Here is a 26,625-nt window from a genome sequence, read left to right as displayed (position 1 = left end):
ATATAGAGAGAGAGAGAGAGAGAGAGAATATATATAGGTATATGTATATATCTATAGAGTATATATATATAGGTATATGTATATATCTATATATATATAGAGGTATATAGGTACCTCTTTACGACGGGGACACAGGGAATGTTTGATTAGCAATCAGTAAGATTTGAGCAAAAAGTATTTAACTAATATTGTGACTTGTGTCTTAACTTAAGATTTGTCTTTGAGGCTATAAATGTAAAATGCAAATTATTGAACTGAAAAGAATTCCGCGAAATTGCAATACTTCTTTTCAGCGTTTAACTTGTACAGTTGAGACTAGTGTGTCAACTTAATATTTGCCTTTGTGGCTAAGTTTCTACCATTTACAAATTTAAAATATAAATACCACTTTTTTGAACTGAAAAGAAAACTACAAAATTGAAACATTCGGACGGTTCCTCATAGTTTGGCTCATTATAATTAACATCCATAGAAGCAATAAGCATTTAATAATAAAAAATTCATGGAAAATGTTAGTTTTTTCTTGCAAAAAAGCTGCTATTTTCGAAAATCTTGTTAATTTTTCGAGCACTCATAGTTTATTTTAGGTTCGACTTAAAGAATGCTCTCTTGTATAAATCACATCCACTCTTTGAGGCGTCTAACAATGACTTGATATAGAATTGGTTTCACAAAAACATCAATTTTAAACAGTTTTTAACCATTATGCCTTTTTTGGTGCATAGTCAAATGGCTAGATTGAGAAAAGCATTTGTAACACACATCACATTTAAACGGTTTTTCACCTGTGTGCGTTCTTTGGTGTTTAGTTAAGTTTCCAGATGAATAAAAGCACTTGTTACATGCATTACATTTAAACGGCTTTTTCCCTGTATGCAGGATTTGGTGTTGAACTAAGTTGCCAGATGAAGAAAAGGATTTGTTACATACACCACATTTAAACGGCTTTTCCCCTGTATGCAGGATTTGGTGTATAATCAAATAGCTTGATTGAGAAAAGGATTTGGTACATGTATCACATTTAAATGGTTTTTCACCAGTATGCACTTGTTGGTGTCGAATCAAAGTGCCAGAACTAGAAAAAAATTTGTTACATGCATCACACTGAAACGGTTTTTCACCTGTGTGCACTCTCTGGTGCCCATTTAAACTGCTTGATTGAGAAAAATATTTATTACATATATCACACTTATATGGTTTTTCACCGGTATGCACTCTTTGATGACTAATCAAACTGGCAGATTGAGAAAAGCATTTATTACACACATCACACTTAAATTGTTTTTCACCTGTGTGCACCCTCTGGTGCTGAATCAAAACGCTTGATACGGAAAAACATTTTTTACATGTGTCACACTGAAACGGTCTTTCACCTGTATGCACTCTTTTATGGGTTTTCAAACTGCTTGATGCAGAAAAGTATTTGTTACATATACCACATTTAAACGGTTTTTCACCTGTGTGCATTCTCTGGTGTTGAATTAAATTGCCAGCTGAAGTAAAACATTTGTTACATATATCACATTTGTATGAATTTTTCCCTGCATGTGTTCTTGGAAGTTTTCTATGCTTTTTACCGTAAAAGTGACTATTCAGATACGTTTTACGTTTCTCTAAGCCTTTCGCTTCAGAGTACGATTCGATTGAATTTGAGCAAGCCCTTGGAAACGGATTCTGAGAAACTTCTAGCGATGGATTCTCCTGTAGTTTTAATTCAGACTGGTTTGTTGAATAGTGACCTTTTCCAATTAGGTGTTGTTTCATGTCACCAATACATTCACATAAACAAATGGGGCATCGTCTCTTTTCTCCCATTTGGTGTTCCAAAAAATGAACAACAAAGTCTCTGTACTCATGAACTACTGCAGGGCAGGAATCACACTCTATCGGTGAAAGTTTTTCACAGCCAGTGTCAAAATGAAGATCCAGCATCAAAAATGATTTCTCTGTTTTCCCACAGGAGTCACAACGCCAGATGCCAGCAGTTAATTCTTCTATAGCCTTCTCTGTCAGCCTTTTCACGACAACAACTAATTTTGGACCTAAGAGTTCTGATTGAATTACACCATTAAAAGTGGCCATCGTAGAACTCGTTATCTCTGAAGTAAGAGAAAAAAAAATAACTAAAGGTAGCAAAACAATTATAAATAAAAAATGAACGCTTCGAAAGCATTACAGGATTTGGCCCTACATTGTCTGTCCTGTTTGTCAAATTTTAAACGATAATATATAATGCAGACTTTGTGGAATTCTAAATTAAAAGGAAACAAAGACACTTCTTACTAGTATTATGTCATAGAACTAGAATATAAGACTATATAACTAGAATATAATAATATAATATAATACTATACAACTAGAATATAAGACTAATATAATAACTAGAATATAAGAAAAACTCATTGCTGAGTGGGGCAAAAACAGACGTTGAACGGGAATTTATTTTTTTACATTTTAAATAAAAAATTTCTATTGACAATATGGTCCGTGTTTCATAATCGAACTCAGTTTAAATGTATACCATCAGCCCTTCCTACTTCCCCATCCCTGTTGGTATATAGTTCTAGGCTACACATCAAAACTTTACTAATTTTCTGTTTTTATCAAATTGCTGTTTTTTTCTCTATTTTATGAACTTTGGTATTTTATAGCTATTTTTATTACTGCTTTTACAAACATTTATTACTCACAAACAATTATAGCAAAAACATAAAACAAGTACTAATATTAGTGAATAAATAAATCTTATTGATTAATGCTTAAATTGAATATACAAATAAACCTTAAAACAAAAAAAATTTTGTTATTGAAGCATAACTGAAACTCAATACGAAAAGAATTTAAACGTAGAATCAATACAAACAAACATACAATAGAAACTAAAATAAATGAATAAATAAAACTATATGTGTCTTGAACAGTCTTGGAAAGTACAAATAAAATCAAACTGAATATTTGATATATAATGATATTAATTGTTGGAGGATCATTAGCCAAGATTTTGATTCACTGTAATTTTTATTTTCATTTTAAATACTGTTATAACTGGAAATGAAAATATTGGTAATATAAATCGTTTTCAGTGAAGCGCTAGCGACGCAGTAGGCTGTAGGTTTTTACAGTTAAGGAAGGGGGCAGTATCCAAACTCTTGTTTGTAGTGAAGCTATATTTGTCTTGAACAGTCTTGAAAAGAAGTAATAAATTTCATAATCGACTTCAGTCTAAACCTATACCATCAGTCCTTCCTCCTTCACCCCTTCCCTGCTTGTAGTCCTAGGCTCCATATCAAAGTTTGCTAATTTTACTGTTCTTATCAAAATGCTGTTTTTTCTCTATTCTGTGAACTTTATTGTTTTTTTTCTATTCTGTGAACTTCTTTTATTACTGCTTTTTCAAACAGCCACTACTGATGAACCCTTTGCTGTTTGGTGTTTTAATGGGCCCTAACAGATGAATTTTATTCGGAGAAGTGGGATCATGTTTTGTGAAAAGGAGTCTGACTTCTTATACCTGAGAAATCAGTGGTAAAATTACAGACAGAGTTTTGTTATCTGGAAAAGTAGTTGAGTTAATGAATGGAAGTTTCTTAACTATTTCCTAAGTTAAAAAAAAAATCTCGATTTAAATTAAAATCGCAATGAGATGATCATACAGATTCAGAAAACTAATTAGCACTAGCACTATAAAAAAAACTCAACTTAATCAAAAATTTTAATGAAGCTACAGAGATTAAATATTCAAAATTTAAATTGCAAGTCTTGCAATTTCAATTTCGCTTTTTAATTGTGCTTTATTCAAGGCTTAAAAAATTAGTTTATACAAAAAAATTGTTAGGCTAATTATCCTTTTTATTTTTACCTTCATCATTGCTACTCCTTTCCTGGGGGTCAGAGGGGAATGCAGAATTACTGGATAAAATTCCAGCAGGTAGTTGATGGTCTGGAGAGCAATCCGAATCGGGTGTTTCGGTTTCAAGTGTTGTTAATGTATCTCCAACATCTACAACAACATAAAAATAAAAAACTTATCACAATCGAAGTCTCAGAATAATAATAATAATAATAATAATAACAAAAAAAAAAAAAAACAAGAGCTAAGAGCTCATATGGCACTTGTGACGAGGCGAGAAGAGCTAAGAGCCAAGAGATCATATAGTATGAGCTCTAACAAAATTCTATGAATCAATAGATTGATTTAAAAAGGAAAATAAGAGGCTTAATGCCGGTCAAGATTTAAAATAAGAGCTCTGAGTCACAAAGTCCCTGTAAGTAAAGTCCCGTAAGTTATAAATACCTAATTTTTTCTAATTTTTCCTCTCCCTTTTGCCCCCCAGATGGTCGAATCTGGGAAAACGACTTTATCAAGTCAAATTGTGCAGCTCCCTGACACACCTACCAATTTTCATCGCCCTAGCACGTCCAGAAGCACCGAACTCGCAAAATCACTGAACCCCTCCCCCCAACTCCCCCAAAGAGAGCGAATCCAGTACGATTCTGTCAATCACGTATCAAGGACATTTGTTTATTCTATCCACCAAGCTTCATCCCGATTCCTACACTCCAAATGTTTTTCCAAGATTTACCCCTCCAAATCCCCACAATGTCAAAAGATCTGGTCGGGATTTGAAATAAGAGCTCTGAGACATGAATTCCTTCTAAAAATCAAATTTCATTACGATCCGATCATCTATTCGTAAGATATAAATACTCCAATTTTCATGTTTTCCAAGAATTCCGGTTCCCCCCTCCAACTCCCCCGAATGTCACAGGATCTGGTCGGAATTTGAAATGAGAACTTTAAAGCACAAGATCCTTCTAAATATCAAATTTCATTAAGATCTGGTCACCCTTTCGTAAGTTACAAATACCTCAATTTTCAATATTACCCCCCCCCCAATTCCACCAAAGAGAGCAGATCCGGTCCAGTTATGTCAGTCACGTATCTTAGACAGGTTTCTATTCTTCCCATCCAGTTTCATCCTGATCTCACCGCTTTAAGTATTTTCTAAGATTTCCGGTCCCCCCAACTGCCCCCCCCCAATTACGCTTGATCCGGTTGAGATTTAAAATAAGATATCGGAGTTACGAGGTCCTTCTAAATATGAAGTTTCATGAAGATCCGATCACTCCTTCGTAAGTTAAAAATACGTCATTTTTCTTATTTTTCAGAATTACCCCCCCCCCCCCCGCAATTGAGCGGATTCGTTGCAATTATATAAATCACGTATGCAAGACTTCTGCTTATTTTTCCAACCAAGTTTCATCCCAATCCCTCCAATCTAAGCGTTTTCCATCATTTTAGGTTTCCCCACCCCAAACTTCCCCCAATGTCACCAGATCCGGTCAGGATTTAAAATAAGAGCTTGGAGACACGATATACTTCTAAAAATCAAATTTCATGGAGATCCAATCACCCGTTCGTAAGTTAAAAATACCTCATTTTTTCTAATTTTTCAGAATTAACCCCCCCCCCACTACCCCAAAGAGAGCGGATCCGTTCTGGTTATGTCAATCATGTATCTAGGACTCGTGTTTTTTTCCACCAAGTTTCATCCCGATCCCTCCACTCCAAGTGTTTTCCAATTTTTAGGTTTCTCCCTCCCAACTCCCCCCCCCCCAATGTCACCAGATCCGTTCGGGTTTAAAATAAGAGCTCTGAGCCACGATATCAGAAATACCCCCCCCCCCCAACTACCCAAAAGAGAGCGGATCCGTTCCGTTTATGTCAATCATCTATCTAGGACTTGTGTTTATTTTTCCCACCATGTTTCATCCCGATCCCTCCGCTCTAAGTGTTTTCCAAGTTTTAGGTTTCCCCCTCCCAACTCCCCGCCTCCATCACCAGATCCGGTCGGGATTTAAAATAAGAGCTCTAAGACACGATATCCTTCTAAACATCAAATTTCATTGAGATCCGATCACGCGTTCGTAAGTTGAAAATACCTCTTTTTTCTAATTTTTCAGAATTACTCCCCCCCCCAACTACCCCAAAGAGAGCAAATCAGTTCCGATTATGTCAATCATGTATCTGGGACTTGCGCTTATTTTTCCCATCAAGTTTCATCCCGATCCCTCCACTCTAAGTGTTTTCCAAGATTTTAGGTTTCCCCCCTCCAACTCCCCCCAATGTCATCAGACCCAGTCGGGATTTAAAATAAGAGCTCTGAGACACAATATCATTCCAAACATCAAATTTCATTAAGATCCAATCACCCGCTCATAAGTTAAAAATACTTCATTTTTTCTATTTTTTCCGAATTAACCGGCCCCCACTCCCCCCCCCCCAGATGGTCAAATCGGGAAAACGACTATTTCTAATTTAATCTGGTCCGGTCCCTGATACGCTTGCCAAATTTCAACGTCCTAGCTTACCTGGAAGTGCCTAAAGTAGCAAAACCGGGACTTTAGGTTTTCCCCCTCTAACTCCCCCCAATGTCATCAGATCCGGTCGGAATTTAAAATAAGAGCTCTGAGACGCAATATCATTCCAAACATCAAATTTCATTAAGATCCAATAACCCGCTGATAAGTTAAAAATACTTCATTTTTTCTATTTTTTTGCGAATTAACCGGGCCCCCACTCCCCCCCAGATGGTCAAATCGGGAAAATGACTATTTCTAATTTAATCTGGTCCGGTCCCTGATACGCTTGCCAAATTTCATCGTCCTAGCTTACCTGGAAGTGCCTAAAGTAGCAAAACCGGGACCGACAGACAGACCGACAGACCGACAGAATTGGCGACTGCTATATGTCACTTGGTTAATACCAAGTGCCATAAAAAAAAAAAAATCAAATATCTGGAATCATTTGAAGTTCATATACACTTTAACTAATGAACTGATAAATATATATATGAACTGAGTATACGGATTCATAATAAAAATAAATGAATAGTTATCTACAATTTTACTGTTAATTTAATACAGATAAATACCTTTTATTGCTGATCAATAGTCCCAGGCAAGCTGGTCAAAGTATAAGAGGTCAGTTTATTTCGTAAACAAATTCTTTGGTGTCAGACATTATTCTAAATTTTTGCGGCACAACGTAGAAAAAAACTGGCTCGAGTTTTAAGGCAAGAGAGAGAAGCATAAAGAACAACTTGTAATGATGCCTAGGCTATTTTAAAAATGGATTTTTAACCAAAAAGTTTTATTGCAAGTGTGTTTTTGCTTATCATTTTTTTTTGCTGAAGACGGCCCTTAGATATAGGGCCGAAATATTCAAATAGGTTTTGTTCATTCACTGTCTTGGGAAAACAAAGTCTTCATTATTCTCTCTTCTGTATTTGTACAATCTTTTTTTTTTACCCTGGACGGAGTCTGGGGCGGTAGATGCCTTAGGAATCATTAAATAGTTCAAGCTTTAGATTTTCAAAAATATCTCTCTACTAGAAAAAAAAAACCTTTCATCCATTTTCGGACCATAACAACCCATTTTCAGATTTTTTTTCAAAATTATAATCTATCATCTTAAAATCAGGACTGTAAAAGGTTTGTATCTTAATTTAAAACAAGAAAAAAAAATATTAGTTTAAGAACTTATTTTAATTTTGAATACAGCTTTTTTAATATTTTTTTTTATTAAGAAAAAACATAATTTAAAAAATTTATAAACGGTATAATTTAAGTTATATTGTTTAAATTTCTGAAAAACAATATTCACCATTTTGAAAATCTTCCTTATAGACCGCAATCCCGGTTAAGTCAACACCATCACATTGCCATTAGATAAAAGGAAATTTTCATCTTTAAGATAAGTCTAAAGTCCTTTTATTTATTACACTTGCCTTAGTTTTTAAAACAAAGCGCAATTTGATTTATTTGATTCTAAAAAAAAAAACAAAAAAAAAAACTGTAAGACATGTACCTTTATTGTCCGAACATGTAGCTCCCAATTCCTGGGTGTCGGCTTCAAGTTTACATGGTTCTACAATGCCAGGAAGAGGAGTCAGAGGAGCATCTTCAAGTTTAGGGGACAACAAATGATTTGAAATGTCAAATAACTCCTCACATTCGTTTCGTGAAGCATATTCGTCCTCTAGAACGAAATACAAATAATAGAGACATACAGCCACAATTAATAGTAAGGCTTACAAAACAAAGGCTTACATCCCTTGTTTGAGAGGACGCGGGTTCGAATCCCGGTGTAACCAATTCTTCAGTTTGGGAAGGGGGTCAGTGGCGTGACTCTGTAAGCTTAGCCAGAGTTGACCCAGCTCTAAATGGGTACCTGGAGAAATCTGGGGAAAGTAAACAGGAAGGGTGTGCGAAAGCAAAGGATGGCTGGCCCCCAACCCCCCATTGCACTTCCTGGCTGAAGGGCCAAGAAACGGAGATCAGCACCGCCGGTACGGACTGTAAAGTCTAATGCCGTATCCTTTACCTTTTTTACCTTACCTTACAAAACAAATCAGTAAAATATCTGCGCTAAGCACCCTTATTTGACAGTCTCACATTTTTTTTTCAACTAGCTGAGAACACAAACAAAACCTTTGGGTTTAACATTTAATGGAAGGTGAATGTTGAAGTTTTTCTCACATTTATGTAGTTTAAAGAACAAGGTAAACAAATTTAAGACTAGGTAAGGATCCTTTCATTTTGCATATTTACACCAATTTTTCAGACTTGGTATTTCACTTCGATGAGGTTATTGATGGTGATATTAGCCTGTTACATCTAATACTAGAAAAAATAGCTACTGAGGAAGCCACTGAAGTCTTGTGCATACAATGTTCCAAGAAAATATATTTGCTATTTGTCCAAACGTGGTAATGATTTATATTTTAAGGAAGTGTATAAGAATTACAGTATTTTGTAAAAAAATGACCTTTGGTGATAAAAGCAAAATACTATAGAAATATATTTAGGGGAACCATTGCAAATCTTGGAGATTATTAAGATTTTTATTGACCTGGACAATAGCGCCCAGACTATGAAGACATGAGGACAGTGTCTTTAATTGGATGTAAGATTGGTTTGAGAACATAAACTATAGTGTTTCGTCATGAACACCTGTAGTAGCTGATGATGGATTGTTCTGTAAATTGATGACAGACGAGAATGATCTTTCAGCTTAACAGTATCTATCCTGGAATTATCTGAATGGGTAAGATACATGATTGTTGGGAAGATTTTTTTATTCCTGTTTTGTTTTAGGGATTTCTTTCTTTAATAAACTTATGTTTAAAATCAGGTCTTTATCATATATTTTTAATGTAGGAATGTGATTCTACTGGTAAAAGGAGGTAACACGATTTTTTTTTTCTTTTTAAAGGGATATTTCTTCTACTAACTATTACAAAGATAATAGAAAAGTTCTTTTAGATAATGCTCACTAAGGTATGGCAATTTTTTGTCAATTAAGTACCGTGGGAGCATTAAAACATAACTCAAAGAGATTTAATGTCAGATGTCAGAAAAACTGGGAGGGTATAGCCCCCCCCCCCATATAGGCATAGAGCCACTACTGCTGTACAATGCAACATACTGAAGAAAAGATGAGGTACAATAAGTTGAAATTAAATCACATTTAATCTTGTTTTGCGACGTAAGAAAAAACAACAAACTACCTGTCCATGTGATCATAACATTTTAATATAAATATTCGTAGTCAGAAACTATAATGTTTTGTTAATGCTCGTTATTTTGGATTTATTTACAGAATTTATTTACAGAATGTGTAAGAGGTGAATCAGATTGGTATTATGGGATCACCTGAGCTTATATTCCCACGTAATATGACTTAAAATGTAGTTTTTGTATTACATTAAATAAAAAAAACAAGTTTTTTTAAACTGAAAGCAAGGAGCGATATTGAAACTTAAAAAGAATAGAAATTACTCCGTATATGAAAGGGATTGTTCCCTCCTCAAAGCCCCGCTCTTTGCGCTAAAGTTTGACTCTTTCTCTCATATCTACTTTTTTAAAAAAGTGAAAAAATTTAGCGTAAAGAGCGGGGCGTTGAGGAGGGAACAGCCCCTTGCATATACGGAGTAATTTCTGTTCGTTTTAAGTTTTAATGTCGCTCCTTACTTTCAGTAAAAAAAAAATTGTTTTTTTATTTAATTTCTGAACGTTTTTGAATTAATGCATGTTTTGATTTTGGCTCTCCACACATAAATTCTTAAAACGAAATTTCCCCTTTTTTGGCTAAATGGCTTTTTCTTAGTCTTGATCGGACGATTTTGAGAGAAAGGAGTGGGGGAGGAGGCTTAGTTGCCCTTCAATCTTTTGGTTACTTAAAAAGGCAACTAGAACTTTTAATTTTTTACGAACGTTTTTATTGATAAAAAATATACGTAACTTCTGAATTAACTTTCGTAACGAACATCTATATTCGTATATTTTTATTATGTATATTAGGGGGTTTGCCCCCTCTTTAATACTTTGCTCTTTACACTAAAGCTTAAATTTTGTCCCTATTCTTTAAGAATGACACCTGAATCAAAAAGGCCGTTGAAGAAATAGCTGAAATATCTAACAAGAGCTAAGAGCTCATATGTCACTTGTGACGAGGTCGGAAGAGCTAAGAGCTCATATGGTATGAGCTCTAGCAGAATTTTAAGAATCAATAGATTGCTTTAAAAGGAAAATCAGATGCTTAATGCCAGTCGGGATTTAAAATAAGAGCTCTGAGTCACGAATCCTTCTGAATATCAAAATTCATTAAGATCCGATCCCCCACTCGCAATTTAAAAATACCTCAATTTTTCTAATTTTTCCTCTCCCTTCAGCCCCCCTGATGTTCGAATCAGGGAAAACTACTTTATCAAGTCAATTTGTGCAGCTCCCTGACACGCTTACCAATTTTCATCGTCCTAGCACGTCCAGAAGCACCAAACTCGCCAAAGTACTGGACCCCGCCACCGAACTCCACCAATGAGAGCGGATCCAGTCCGGTTACATCAATTACGTATCTACGACATTTATAAGCGTTTTCGAAGATTTCTCGTCCCCCAACTCCCCCTCCCCCAATGTCAAAAGATCTGGTCGGGATATGAAATAAGAGCTCTGAGACATGAGTTCTTTCTAAATATCCAATTTCTTTAAGATCCGGTCACCCGTACTTAAGCTAAAAATACCTCAATTTTTCTGATATTTCAAAATTAGCAACCCCCGGCTCCCTCAAAGAGAACGGATCCATACCAATTATGTCAATCTCGTATCTATAACTGTTGCTTATTCCTCCCATCAAGTTTCATCCCGATCTCTCCAGTCTAAGGGTTTTCCAAGATTTCCGGTTTCCAAGATTTATGTTTCCCCCCTCCAACCCTCTATCTCCCAGGATCCGATTCGAATTGAAAATTGGGCATCTGAGACATAAAATTCTTCTATATATCAAATTCCATTAGTATTTGATCACCCATTCGTAAGACATCTCGATTTTCACGTTTTCCAAGAATTCCAATTTCCCCCTCAAACTCCCTTCAGTGTCACCTGATCTGGTCGAGATTTGAAATGAGAGTTCTAAAGCACAAGATCCTTCTAGATATAAAATTTCATCAAGATCTGATTACCCGTTCGTAAGTTATAAATACCTCATTTTTTCTAATTTTTCGAATTACTCCGCCCCCCTCCCCACTCCACCAAAGAGAGCGGATTTGGTCCGGTTATGTCAGTCACCTATCTTGGACTTTGGCTTATTCTTTCCACCAGGTTTCATCCTGATCTCTCCGCTTTAAACGTTTTCCAAGATTTCCAGTCTCCCCCCCCCATGACACTGGATCCGGTCGTGATTTAAAATCAGGGATCTGAGTTTTGAGATCCAAGGTTCTAAATATGAAATTTCATTAAGATACGACCACTCTTTCGTAAGTCAAATATACCTCATTTTTCCTAATTTTTTAGATTTAACCCTCCCCCCAACTCCCCAAAAGAGAGCAGATCCGTTTTGGTTATGGCAATCCCGTGTCTAGGACTTGTGCTTATTTTTCCCACAAAGTTTCATCCCGATCCCTCGACTCCAAGCGTTTTCCAAGATTTATAGGTTCCCCTCCCCCAACTTCCCCTTCACCGGATCCGATCGGGATTTAAGATAAGAGCTCTGACACACGATATCATTCTGAACATCAAATTTCATTAAGATCCGATCACTCCTTCGTCAGTTAAAAATACCTCATTTTTTTATTTTTCAGGATTAACCATCCTCCCCCGATTCCCCTGAAGAGAGCAGATCTGTTCTGGTTATTTCAATTAAGTATCTTGGACTTACGATTATTTTTACCACCAAGTTTCATCCCGATCACTCCACTCTAAGCGTTTTTCAAGATTTTCGGTCCTTCCCCCTGAACTTCCCCCAATGTCACAGGATCCGGTCTGGATTTAAAATAAGATTTCTGAGGCACGATATCCTTCCAAAAATCAAATTTCATTTGGATCCTATAACTCCTTCGTAAGTTAAATATATCTCATTTTTCAAATTTTTCAGAATTACCCCCCCCCCCCCCGAAGAGAGCGGATCTGTTCCGGTTATATCAATCACGTATATAGGACTTTTGCTTTTTTTACTACCAAGTTTCATACCAATACCTCCACTCTAAGCGTTTTCCAAGATTTTAGGTCCCCCCTGAACTCCCCACAATGTCCACGGATCCGGTCAGGATTTAAAATAAGAGCTCTGAGGCACGATATCCTTCCAAAAATTAAATTTCACTAAGATCCGATCACTCTTTTGTAAGTTAAAAATACCTAAGGTTTTCTAATTTTCAAAATTAACCTCCCCCTTCCAACTCCCCCAAAGAGAGCAGATCTGTTCCGGTTATATCATTCACGTATATAGGACTTTTGCTTATTTTCCCCACCAAGTTTCATCCCGATCCCTTAACTCCAAGTGTTTTCCGAGATTTTAGGTTCCCCCCTCAATTCCCCCAATGTCACCGAATCCAGTCGGGATTTTAAATGAAAGCTCTGAGACACGATATTCTTCGAAACTTAAAATTTCATTAAGATCCTGTCACTCCTTCGTAAGTTAAAAATATCTAGTTTTTTTTCTAATTTTCAGAATTAACCCCCCCCCCCCCGACTCCCCCAAACAGAGCAGATCCATTCCAGTTACGTCAATCACGTATTTAGGCCTTCTGTTTATTTTTCCCACCAAGTTTCATCCCGATCCCTCCATTCTAAGCGTTTTCCAAGATTTTAGGTCCCCCTCCCCCCAAATCTCCCAATGTCACCAGATCTGGTCGGGATTTAAAATAAGAGCACTGAGACACGATGTCCTTCCAAACATCAAATTTATCCCATCACCCGTTCGTAAGTTTAAAAAAATTCATTTTTTCTATTTTTTTCCGAATTAACCGACCCCTCCCCCAGATGGTCAAATCGCAAAAAAGACTATTTCTAATTTAATCTGGTCCGGTCCCTGATACGCCTGCCAAATTTCATCGTCCTAGCTTACCTGGAAGTACCTAAAGTAGCAAAACCGGGACAGACAGACTGACCGAATTTGCAATCGCTATATGTCACTTGGTTAATACCAAGTGCCATAAAAATACTTTAGCGTAAAGAGCCGGTATTTAGAAGGAGAGGAACCCTTCATATGCGTAATAATTTCCTTTCGTTTTGTTTTAATGCTGCTCCTTACTTTCAGTTGAAAAAACTTTTTACATATTTATCTTTTCATTGTTTTTTGTTTTAAATAATATTAGAAAAGCCTGCGTCCCCTTCATGGAAATTCTCTTATCCCATGACAAATTCCTCCATGGAAAGATCCTCCCACATAACCCCCTCCCTATCCAAGAAAAAAATTCCTCTGAAAACGTCTGTAAACTTTCCAATAACAATTACTATATGGAAACACTGGTCAAAATTTGTAACTTGTAACCCCTCCCCTGGGGTCTGTGAGGGAGTAAGTAGTCCCCAAAGACATAGTTCTTAGGTTTTTCGACTATGCTGAACAAAATGGTTATCTCAGAATCTTGACCCGTTGACTTCGGGAAAAAATGAGCGTCGGAGGGGGTGTAGGTGCCCTCCAATTTTTTTGGTCACTTAAAAAGGGCACTGGAATTTTAAGTTTCCATTGGAATGAGCCCTCTCGCAACATTCTAGGACCGCTGGGTGGATACGATCACCCCTGAAAAACAAAACAAAAAAACAAACATATAACCACGAACCCGTGGTCAGTCTTCTGGCAAAAAATACGAAATTCAACATTTTTGTAGATAGGAGCTTGAAAATTCTATACTAGGGTTCTCTGATACGCTGAATTCGATGGTGTGATTTTCGTTAAGATTCTATGACTTTCAGAGGGTATTTCTCCCTATTTTCCAAAATAAGGAGAATTTTCTCAGGCTCGTAATTTTTGATAAGTAAGACTAAATATGATGAAACTTATATATTTAAAATCAGCATAAAAATCTAATTCTTTTGATGTATCTATTAGTATCAAAATCTCATTTTTTTAACTTTCGTTTACTATTGAGCCGGATCGCTCCTTACTACGGTTCGTTACCACGAACGGTTTGATCTCAGTATCTATTACACTGTTGGCAATGATTTTGTATGGACATTTACTGTTATGAGTAGCTAAGGGGAGTTAGTCAAGCTTCTTCAACTTTTTTCTCATACTCTACTTTTTGTCTTTTTTTTCATCGACTTGTTCTTCTAATATTCTTAGATATTTGGTCCCATACTGGTAATAGCCTTTTGGGCATTTATAATTGATTTTTTATTGTACAAATCATTTTATGATTTATAATTGATTATAATTGGAGCATCACTGGGAATTTGTAATAAATTTTGTTGTACAAATCGTTTTATAATTTACAATTGGGGCATTATTGGGTATTTATAATTGATCTTTTATTGTAAAAATCATTTTCTAATTTATAATTGATTATAATTGGGGCATTATTGGGCATTTATATTTGATCTTTTATTGTACAAACCATTTTATAATTTATATTTGATTATAATTGGGGTATTATTGGGCATTTATAATGGATTTTTTTTTGCAAATCATTTTACAATTTATAATTGATTATAACTGGGGCATTATTGGGCATTTATAATTGATTATTAGTTGGGCAGTTATAATTGATTTTTTAGTGAACAAATCATTTTATAGTTTATAAGTGATAATAATTGGGGCATTAATGGGCATTTATGATTGATTTTTTTTTGTAAGAATCATGTCTTGTTATTATTAAATTATCATATTGAAGGACCATGAAATACCAGTTTCAGGAATCACTTTGCAACTTATTCAGTGTTCTGAAACAAGAACAATTTTCGGTTTTCCAGAAGCAAGAACAATTTTCTTAGTTAATTTGAGTATTATAAATTTTAGTAGATAACTTCGAAGACCACACTGCCTTTCCATGACGAAAGTAAAACAGTTCAAAATAGGGATGATACCTTTTTATTGACAGTGAAATATAAAATTATTTAACTGGATATTTCGAACACATATACAGTGTTCATCATCAGCAGTAAAACTCTGATTACTTACTGCTGATGATGAACACTGTATATGTGTTCGAAATATCCAGTTAAATAATTTTATATTTCACTGTCAATAAAAAGGTATCATCCCTATTTTGAACTGTTTTACTTTTATAAATTTTAGATTTCTGATATTTGATAAGAGGTTGATAAGAACCAAACAGGGTATGAGTAATTCAGTGAGTGTTCAGCATACAACAAATGAATCGATTTCAAACGATCATAAACGGTATTTTAATGCTAAACCTTTGAAGCTGAGAAAAATATTCCACCAGCAACCCAGCAGACTAAATCGTATTAGATTTCAAAATTAAATAAAAAAAACTAGTTTTTTTTAACTGAAAGTAAGGAGCGACATTAAAACTTAAAACGAACAGAAATTACTCCGTGTAAGAAATGGGCTGTTCCATTCTCAACGCCCCACTCTTTACGCTAAAATTTGACTCTTTCTCTCAATTCTACTTTATTCAACAGCAAAAAACTTTAGCTTTGTTGTCTAAAACTGACACTACTTTACTTTTAGTAGTATTTACAGTCACACTCGCAATCAAAGTTGAGGTACTAATAGTATTAGTCACAGTCAAAAGCAGTTGCAGTCACGAGTTGTCTCGTTCACCGTAAGTGGTCCTTTTTGCAGTTACAAATAGCCACAAATGCAGGCACAGTAGTAGTAGCAATAGTTGCCGTGAAAGTATCAAGTTATTAAGCTTAGCCAATCCTATGATATTCCTTTTTGATATTACCTATGATATTCCTTTTTGATATTCCTATATACCTTCTGATATACCTTATATACCTTTGATATACCTTTTTGATATTCCTATGATATTACCTTTTTGATAACGTGGATGCACATAGTGGACACATTAAAAGTCTCAAGTAGGGGTAGTCAAATTCACATTCAAACATACAAGTAGCGCCAAGAAGTCAGCCGGAAGGAGTCGCATTTGCAGCCAAAGTAGTAATAGCAACAGTGGTCCTGGAAGTTTAGCTTCACTCCTATATAGTCACCTTAGCTGATACAAAATAACTGAAGTCCCAGTCATAAGTAGTCGCACTTACAAGTGGTCCCAAGTAGCCAGCTTTATAGTGGCTAATAGCTGCAATTATAGAAGCAGTAATAGATAGTAATCTATTACTAGATAGTAATATTAGTATATAGTAATATTAATAGATAGTAATAGAAGCAGTAATAGAGTAATTATAGAAGCAAATTATAGAAGCTAATAATAGTGACCTTGGTAGGATGAAGTTAATACCTTTAGATATACTCCTAAGATATTACAAGTATACCCATTTGATAACCTTGATGCAAGTTGTCTTCTGATTCAGTATAACCTCCCCCTCAACATTCCATAAAGTTTTGTCTCACTCTCCCCATCCTTTTCTTGACACATGTTGAATTGATGATGAATTCTATGTGTAAACACCAAGCACATTGCATAATTTCAAAACCTTTTCTCAAAAGTAAGTGCCTATTTCATTGTTTTGACCAGTGTTAAGGTGGTTGTAAAAGGACAGGCAGAACCCTTTGCCCTTCAAGCACTGTTCAAACTGTGCTGAAAGTTTTAACTTAACATTCTCAAACCTCAGCCATTACTCAGACGTTGCAATTAGCTCTACTAAAAATCAGCATTAGCATAGTGTTTGGATGTTGTAGAACATCCCCTCAATGTTTCTTGAAGTAGTCACAATTAAATGCAGGGGCATTCCTATGGTTGGTGGTGCTGGGAAAAAATTAATTACAGTAAGTATAAGCATACAGTAAATATTGGCACAAATATAAAGAGCCAAATCAAAGTAAAAAATTGAATCAAAGTGGAAAATTACTCAGCCCCAGCCCCTGGACAGTTACCCTGGGTGCTCCCCTCCCCCTAGGAAACTCTTTTTAGATATAATAGGAATTGTACCAGTCACTTTCACTCAGTCATTTTCTTTACCATTTTGTAGTTTAATATATTCATTAGCTAAAAAATACACTTTTTCCTCTGTGTTCACACTTTAGACTTCTGCTCATTATTTCTCTTCTACTAGTTGAACATCACTGAATTTGATTTTATGCAAGTCAAATTTTTATAGGGCAAGTTTTGTCCAGGCCAACTTTTCAAATTTTGAGTTTCATGTGGTTGCAATCTGTATGGGATACAATTTGTGTAGTATAAATTTTTTGCGGCAAAATTTCCTGTTTTGGATTTACTAGAGTTACTTATTTTGTTTGGCTATTCTATTTTTACAAACCATATAAATCAGGATAATAATTACTCCAGAATTTTGATATTACAATTGAAAATGGATTTATAAATGTAATAATTGCAAAATTGCCAAGAACAGGGGAAAAGTCCAGTCCTAAGCTATTCCAGAAAAATACCACATTATCCATGCTTAGATTCAAAACAGATTGTGTGCTTAATGAGGATTGGTATACAGGTTTCCTAAAAAATTTCACAAAAAGACCAACCCTACAAATCTTTATAGGTTAGATAGTTATGCATATAGAATATTTCTAGGCAGAGGGTGATATTATATATAGTACACTGGTTTATTATTTCATATCATATTAATTTTTTTGAACAATTTTGGTTCTGAAGGAGCACCAGCAAAAAAGTTTTTCAATTAAAAAGTTATTGTGATGCCTTCCATTTGCTGTAAATAAACTTGGACACTGCTGCATGACAAACACAAATTCAAGCAAAAAAGGTCGGAGCAAAATTTACAAACTACACATAAGCTGTCTTAATTCCATACGTTTTTTTTTATTTCTTACAGGATTTAGGGAATATGTGGAAAAATGTCCATATAGAATAAGATATTTGAGGAAATTTACATTAAAACTTCTTTGTGTTATTCTAGTTGAGCATACTTTAACATCTTTTAGCAAGGTTTTTTTATATCTTCTCTGTAGCTAAAATATGGGTTTTTAATGTTTTGTTTGTGTTATCATTTATTGTAAACCACATTGAAAACTCTCAAAATTGACAATTCTGGAAAACCATGAAATGTAATTAAGACAGGAGACACAATATAGTCATTTGGAGGAGAATTCTGGATCCCACACAACAACTTCCACTTTCACAGTAAATTTGTTTTTGTATTTATAAACAATAGAAGAAACGAGAGAAAAATCATTTGCTACTGTAAATCTGCTTTCCTTTTATTCAGTAACCAAAAATTCAGTCAGATAACTTACCAATTTTGACAATACAAGGCCCAGGAATGTTGATGAGTTCAGCCACACTTGGAAGTAGAGGCAATTCCATAGTGAAATCTCTAAAACGATTTAATGCCCCTGATGAATCATTTAAAACACTTGTGTGTGTGTGTAGAATGCACTCTTGTTTTAAAGACCAGGGTAGAAGTACAAAGTCCCTAGATATAAAAAAGCTGTAATGATTTTGGCAACACAAAGTATAAAATCTCTTTGTCATTAGGCATGTGTGATGACCAGCCTCTCATATCCAACATCTCCTTATCACACTTCATATCTGAAACTGTTATGCTAGTAACTTGTACTCTACTACACAAAAAACAAATTGGCATGAAAACAATATCAAAGATATTAAAATTACAAAGTATTTTGAACTTTCTTACTTTTTCTTAAAAAACAGCAAGTGTTCCCATTGAAATACAGAGCCATGCCTTACTAGGTGTCAATTAAGCTCCCCATAAAATTTCACCAGTTGAATAGCGTTACTACACATACGCTAGACCAGTGGTTCCTTATTGTCACCACCTATGGTTCATGGAAAAAAAATATGAAAATGTGGTTTCACTGAGGAACCACTTTATTGGAAAGGGTAAAGCAATAATATATGTCAGCAAGCTATTTCAGAATCTTGAATATGGTATTGATCAGTAGTGATGATTTGAGATCAACAAATGAAAGAAAATTTAATGGCCAGAGTTCAGCCAAGTTTTAATTACACAGGAGTACATTAGCAACTAATTTTATTTACAACAATAATATTGCTGAGGGTAATGAAGGAAGAGAGTTTTGCAGTTGGTTCAGTGTGGAGTCAGGAATTAAGCATGGTGTTGTCCTTCCCTTGTTTTTATGGATTGTTTGCATTGAATTTATCCTAAGGAACATGGCAAAGTTTATGGAGAACTGTGATATGAAATAGGAAGGTAGAACTCTCCTATATTTAGATTATACAATTAATCAGAAAGTTCAAGATAAAAATGTAGATAAATGCATTGCGGTATTTTTTAAAGTAGTTATAAGACTTTCAAATTCTAGATTGACTGACAACTATAGCTAGCAGACATGCAATAAGCATTAGAATTATCCCATATCTTACCAAAACACAAATGAGGCGACAGGACCAAAGTTCTCATTTATTGGTCAATCAGTATTACCTCTGCTGTTGGAAAAACCCAAGAATACATTGCAAATGCTGCCATTCTCAAAAACACTTGGCCAAAAACAACCTTCTATCAAAACACCAACACAAACTCAGACCAGGTAGATCAGTTTAAACAAACAAGAATGACTCATACAGTTACATAACTGTGTTCCTTGACCAAAGTCTCCTAGTTGATGTGGTTCTGCTAGACATCCCTCTTATGACATCAAAAGCTAGATTTATTTTGCAACATAAGCAAGATAGTAAATTAGGTAGAGGGCTATTAATTAGAAATTGGACTGTGGAATATATGGTAAAATTCTAGTTAATTGACTTCTTGCTATCTCAGAAAGGGTTTAGGTTAGGAAAATGAAACTTTCAGGGATGAATCTAAAGACTAAGGTATGTCCTGGGAAGGTATTTTGGAGCAACTACCTCCACTCCTTCTCCCTCTAGAGGGCCCTGACCTTTGATGACCTTTAAAAATATGTGTGTTATAAAAGTGAAACCTTGCAAAATAGATCTTCTGCTTAATTGAAGTACAGCAAAATTGTTATCAGCTTCATAACTTTGCTCAATCCCAATTCATAAGGTTTTAAAGACATGCAAATACATATCCTAAATTTTGAAAAAAAACATTGATATGGCTCAGAATTCTACTCAAATAACAGGAGTTGCATTTTCTAAAATTTCAATAGGTATATACCTGTCATGTAGACAAATTTCAGGGCCCTCTAGAGGGAGAAGGAGTGGAGGTGGATACTCTAAAATACCTTCCCAGGACATATTTTAGCCTTCAGACCCATCCTTGAAAGTTTCATTTTCCTAAACTAAACCCTATCCAAGATAGCAAGAAGTCAATTAACTAAAATTTTACTGAATACACTTTTATAAACAAGGTTATAAGCTGAAATTGTGTAAGGTAAGCACTGATTTATGATTATGGTAGCAACAGAAGATGAAATGTAAAGAAAAACAACTAGTAATAGTCAATGTAATTTTTGCATTATGTAAAGGGGGAGAGGAGTAGAGGTAGTTACTTCATTGTTGTTGTTGATTATTAACGTCTCCTCTAGAATTCAGCTTCTGTTGAGACGATCTTCCTTGTTCCACACTTTTCTCTTTGTTTCTTGATGCAGTAATATGAAACAAACTTCATAATCTCTTTTCTCTCAGTCTTTTTTTTTTTTTTAACAATAATATAGAAATAACACACAACAAGCAAATAATTCCTTTCCACCCTCTTCAATACTTATTCCATAATACTAGAACATAAAAAAAAAAATAATCTTTTTTTTTTTATATAATTAAAATAATGTATAATCCTAGCTAAAATCATCCATTCTGCCACTAAATTTCACAAATTTCAAAAACATCATTATCATTTCAAGTCTTATAACATCATCATTGATCCCTATCCCAAGCATAAGACTAACATTGAGACTGCCTAGCTTTTCTTTTTGGCATATAATTCTCATATCCTTTCTAAGTCTCTCATAAAAAGGACACTCAATTAGATAGTGATGTACAGTCTCATTCTGCAAATTACAAGCTTTACAAACAGGGCTATCAATTTTCCCAATCCTAAATAGTCTAGCATTAGTACTTACATGACCTGATCGATAACGGAATAACAAATTATGATTTCTCTTTTTCAACTTACTATAAATTTTACTATCAAAGTGGTTATGTTTTTTCTGGGCTACAAGCTGACCATGGATTAAATCCTTCAAAAGTCCAAATCTTCTTTTTCTCATTCCTCCTCTGATTGCTGTCAATTCCTTATATTTATTTCCCTCTACACAGTCAAGGGGTTGTGCTGCTGCTATTTTTGCATGTTTATCAGCCATTTTGTTGCCTTGTATACCTACATGTGCTGGTGTCCATACAAGCTGAATTTCATATCCATTTTGGAGCAATTGGAGAAGTGTGTTGTAACAAAAGCTGACTTCTTGGTTTTGGTTTGAAGTAAAATTTTGTAAGCTCAGTATAGCAGCTTTTGAGTCACTACAAATAGCAAATTTTCGTTCTTCTTTGTCCTTTATTGTGGCCTTTTGGATTAAATCAAGCGCTATCTCTATTGCTTCAATTTCTGCTTCAAAGACTGTTGAGTATTGTCCTAGAGATCTGGATGCCACTAAGTTCTTCTGAGGAACAAAAGCTGCAGCTCCCACTCCCTTTTCTTCTATTTTGGATCCATCAGTATATATTAGACAGAAATTTTGGAATTTTTCTGTGATAAGTTTGTTAAATTCCATTTTTGTGTATAGTGGATTTCTTTCATTTTTTTTGTATTTTTTCTATGGTACAGGGTATTTGCATCCAAAACCATGGTGGGGTTTCTATGGGTTTCTTATATTGCAACATTCTAGTAATAGAGAAATTCAAGCCTTCTACTGTCATCAGTGCTTCTGCTTTCTCAAATGGGTTTAAATGTTTCCTTAGTTTATTTGGGTTCATGGTATGGAATAGCCCATGCTTGACAATATGTTTCTTGATTGGGTGATTTTAATTTGATGTCCATAGTTTCTGAATATATTTAAGTAATAGTACATCTCTTCTTGTTGACAGTTTTTCTATACCAGATTCAATTAATAAGAATGGAATTGGTGTGGTATGTTATGCACCAAAAGCAATCCTTATAGCTGTGTTTTGTATAACTTCTAGCTTATTTAGCAGACCTTCATTTGCACTGCCATATATAGTGGCCCCATATTCAATTTTTGGTCGTATATACTTGATGTAAAATTCTCTCATTACTGCTGGGTTAGCTCCATACCTCCCCCCTGCCATCATTTTCAGAAGATTTATCTTTTTAAGGCACAATATTTTCAGATTTTCTATATGTTTGGTAAATCTCATCTTACAGTCCAGTATTATTCCTAGGGCTTTATATTCTTTTACTATTTCTATATTTTCACCATAAAATTTCAAAATAGGTTGTCTGATATTTCTCCTTTGTGTTATTACCATGGCTTTTGCTTTGGATGGTTCAAATACTATATCTAGAGTACTTGCCCATGTTTCTATTTGGAGAAGTATTTGTTGGGCTTCTTTTTCAGCTTCCTCTACAGTATCCTGGACAGTCCATGTCTTATTGTCATCAGCAAAAATACAGCCATTGCTTGCATCATTTTTAATAGGAATGTCATGTTCAGATATGTTATTATAATCAGGACCAAGGACACTTCCCTGTGGAACTCCTCTTTTAATTTGAACCTTGTTTTCTGATTTTGACTCTCCAACAAGTACAGCAACTTCTCTGCCAGACATATATTCTATTGAAAAATTCATGAGTGTGCCTTGGATGTTTGCTTTTACAAGTCCATTTAATATTTGTCGGTGAACAATGTTGTCAAATGCACCTTTAACATCTAGAAATATAAGTATCATGACTTTCCTGTCATTTAATGTGTAGCGTGAATCTCTCAAAATGCTTAGAAGACTGTCAGTTGTGCTTCTCCCTTGCCAGAACCCATTTTGAATATCCTGAAGAATTTGTGTTTTTTCCACTGTGTAAACCAACCTTTTTTTGACCAGTCTTTCAAAGATCTTTCCTACAACTGGCAGCAATGTTATAAATCGGTGATTTTCCACTTAATTATTTTTACCCAGTTTTGGTATCATTAAAGCTATGCCTTTTTTCCAACAATCTGGAAATCTTCCCTCTTTCCATAAAATGTTAGTTATTTTTAATAGTTCTTGTCTCCATTTAGTTGGAAGATTCTTCAATAATGCTGGGTGGATTCTATCAGGCCCAGGGGCTGTTTCTGGCAATTTATTTAACACAACTTCTAGTTCTACATCTGTGAAAGGCAAATTGTATGGTTCATTACTTTTCTCCTCTGCAAGTTTTCTTGCTTTAGAAAATACTTTAAAGTGAAGAGCTGTCTTTATAAATGGATCCTCTTTGCCTATGGTCTGACTTAGGTGCCTAACTCCTGCTTCAGCTTTCTTCTTGTCATCAAATATTAGCTCTCCATTAAATTGCACTGGGGTGTTTGGATTTGGAGGGTTATTTCTACTACCCATAACTCTCTACAAACTTTGTCCATGAATCACTTTGAGCATCACTTGTGGCTCTTACAAATTTTGCTTTAGCTTGCTTTAGTTTAATGTAGTTCTCTGCAGATAGAATTTTTCCATAGTTGTTTGCTGCCCTATTCATTGCTTTCTTGGTATTTTCACATTCAGTATTCCACCATATAGGTTCTTTGTGGCTAGTCTTCCCTTTTTTGCTCTGTGGGATGATTTTTTCTGCTGTCTCCAGCAGAAGTTGTTGGAATTTACAAAATTTGTCCTCTATGTTTTGAAAAGAATTGAGTTCTTTCTCAAGTTCAATAGATCCCAGACTTGTTCTGTACTCTTTCCAATTAGCTTTTTTGAATATGAACCTTAGCTGGTTATCAATATTTGGGTTTTCAATTCTGCCTTCAATATCCACAATTACAGGAAAGTGGTCACTGATGAGGTCACTATTTATTTCTGAGGTGACAGCTGTCTTAGTTGCCAGTCTACCACATGCAAAGGCTAAATCAATTGTTGAATATAAACCCCTGTGTGGATTTGTCCTAGCGGGTAACCCATACAGTGTCAAAAGAATTATTTCATCTTGTCCTTCTAGGATTTTCTCCAAGGCATTTCCACTACCATTTTTATTTCCACAACCACACCAAATATCAGAGTGGGCATTAAAATCCCCAACTATTAAAAACTCTTCTGTTGGTTTTACAGCATTTTTTACTAAATCAAAAACAGTCTCCAAATCCATATTGTTTCCTTCTGGGCTATACACATTGGCTAATATCAGTGCTGATTTTCTATATCTATAAACTCTACACAACAACACTTCTGCCTTCTGATTTACTAATGATCTAAAATTTAATACCTGATGGTACACTGTCTTTTTGATGGCTGTAATCAATCCACCTCTTCTACCTTCTTCTTGATCCTTTCTAATTATGTGAAAATCTTTCATTAAACACGTATCTCTGCTTGTCAGCCATGTTTCTTGTAGGCAGATAATATCAATTTCTTTATTCTTTGCAAAGTTCTCAATTAAGTCCTTTTTAACTCTTTTGACTGATTGAGTGTTGAATGAAAATTCTCATTTAAGGGCTTATGTTGATTAGCTTTAGAATTTCACTTGATTCTAGTTTCTCATTGAATAATGTTTTCATAAGAGAGCATAACTTTTGGACTCTTTCTTGTAATTCCAAGTCCCTCAAGTCAACCACTTCTGGTGCACTTGAAATAAAAATCACTAACTTTGTTAGAATGTCTTTTTGGATTTTGTTTTGTTCATTGATCTCTATGGCCTTTTTCTTATTTACTGCATCTGCATAGGATCTATATGCTATGGAAGCCATATTAAAGCCAATATTTTTTTCTTGAGATAATCTTAAAATATTTTTATTTTGATCTCTTACTCTACACAATCCAGAAGTAGAAGAATGGTTACCCCTTCAATTTACACAGCTATATTTTTGGAATTTTTCTTCTTTTAATGTTACACCTGCACATCTGAGACAAACTGGCTGTGGTACCCTGCATTGTGCCTGCATATGTCCATACTTTTGACATTTGAAGCACTGGATAATAGGCCTTTGGTATCCTTGAACTTCTCTTTTCCTACCATATAGCTATAGAGCTGAGGGTAAGAGATTATTTTCAAATGTAATACAGACTGATAGGCTAGTTTCTAATTATTTTGTTTCTCTATTAAATCTTTTCAATCTTTTTACAGATTTCACATCAGCATTGGACTCAGATTCAAGATCACTTTTAATTTCTTCTTCAGTGATTTCTTTAGGTATTCCCCTTATTACTCCTTGACATCTGGGTTTAAATTCCTCAGCTTGGACTTCTGTTTCACCTATTTTCTTAATTGTCAATGCTTTTGCTACAGCAGATTCAGTTGGAAGAAATATTGTGACTCTCTTTTTATCTTTGCTCAGTTCAAATTCAAAGTGCTCAGGTTTCAATGCTTCTTTTAGGCTTAAAGTGGTTTCTCTTTCCATAGGCAAAATTTTTGTTTCAATTTTGCTAGACAAGATTACTCTATTGTCAAATCTGTCAAGAATCTGGATTCCCTTATTTTTTGGGTGGTACTTAGGAGGAGCTGTGTAGCGACTTTTTGCAACTCTATTGTTTTCCTCAATGAGGGTTGGGGATATAGCTCTCTTGGCTCCTTTTCCCAAGTCATGAGATAATCCTAGCTAAGGGAAATTTATGATACCCTCCACTTCTTTAGGGTTTGCACTGCCTAAATTCATGGCTTCATCTGAGGGAAGAGGTGGGTAATTTTCATCAATTGAATTCAAAATTTCAAATGAATTTGATGTAGGGACTGTAGCAATGAATCTATTTTGAGAGTGTGGTGAAATATAGATTTGATGCTGACTGTATTGACTATTGTGGGGGGCTAGAGTTGTGACATATGGTGATTGTCTTGCCTGATTAAATCTTGGTGTCTGCTGTATAACCTGACCCTGGTACTGTATAGCTTGAGACATAGGTACAACTTGTGGAATAAATGTTGTGTACATGGGGGCCTGCCCCTGCTCATTATTTGGACCTACTGCATTTGGCCCCATCATCACTCCAGGAGAGTGATGTGGATCCCAATTTACCTGCATCCCAGGTAAAACACACCACTATACCCAAAAATTTAACAAAAATATCAAACCCTCAATTCAAAAATAATATACCACGCTGAGCCGTTTTCCTCAAGTCGGTAGTTACTTCAAAATACCTTATTTTATTTATTTAAGAATTAACGGCGCTACCTGCGTGAACCAACTTTATTATTGCATAATTTGGAAAAGCACTTGTACAT

The 26,625-nt window shown here is 35.0% G+C and overlaps 1 protein-coding gene across 1 annotated transcript; it reads right to left on the bottom strand.

Moving 5' to 3' along the window:
- LOC136035187 (zinc finger protein ZFP2-like) lies at positions 1-26,625 on the bottom strand. The gene is made up of 5 exons (XM_065716761.1): positions 26,576-26,625; positions 18,632-18,810; positions 7,871-8,041; positions 3,860-4,000; positions 1-2,099 (listed from the first exon to the last, which is right to left on the bottom strand). The coding sequence occupies exons 1-5, from the start codon at positions 26,623-26,625 to the stop codon at positions 697-699; spliced, it is 1,944 nt and encodes a 647-aa protein (XP_065572833.1). The 3' UTR covers positions 1-696.

The sequence above is a fragment of the Artemia franciscana genome, chromosome 14 (genome assembly GCF_032884065.1).
Source record: "Artemia franciscana chromosome 14, ASM3288406v1, whole genome shotgun sequence".
NCBI classification, from domain to species: Eukaryota; Metazoa; Arthropoda; class Branchiopoda; order Anostraca; family Artemiidae; genus Artemia; species Artemia franciscana.
Note: the sequence above shows the minus strand (reverse complement) of the source record. Positions and strands in the feature narration are given on the sequence as shown.

What these genes read in the sequence shown, in the direction of transcription:
- LOC136035187 (XM_065716761.1), bottom strand. Translation starts at nt 26,625, where the DNA reads ATGTACAAGTGCTTTTCCAAATTATGCAATAATAAAGTTGGTTCACGC. An exon ending in AATAAAGTTGGTTCACGCAG is followed by an intron (nt 18,811 to 26,575) that starts GTAGCGCCGTTA and finishes TTTTATATCTAG; the next exon opens with GGACTTTGTACTTCTACCCT. An exon ending in GCCTTGTATTGTCAAAATTG is followed by an intron (nt 8,042 to 18,631) that starts GTAAGTTATCTG and finishes ATTTCGTTCTAG; the next exon opens with AGGACGAATATGCTTCACGA.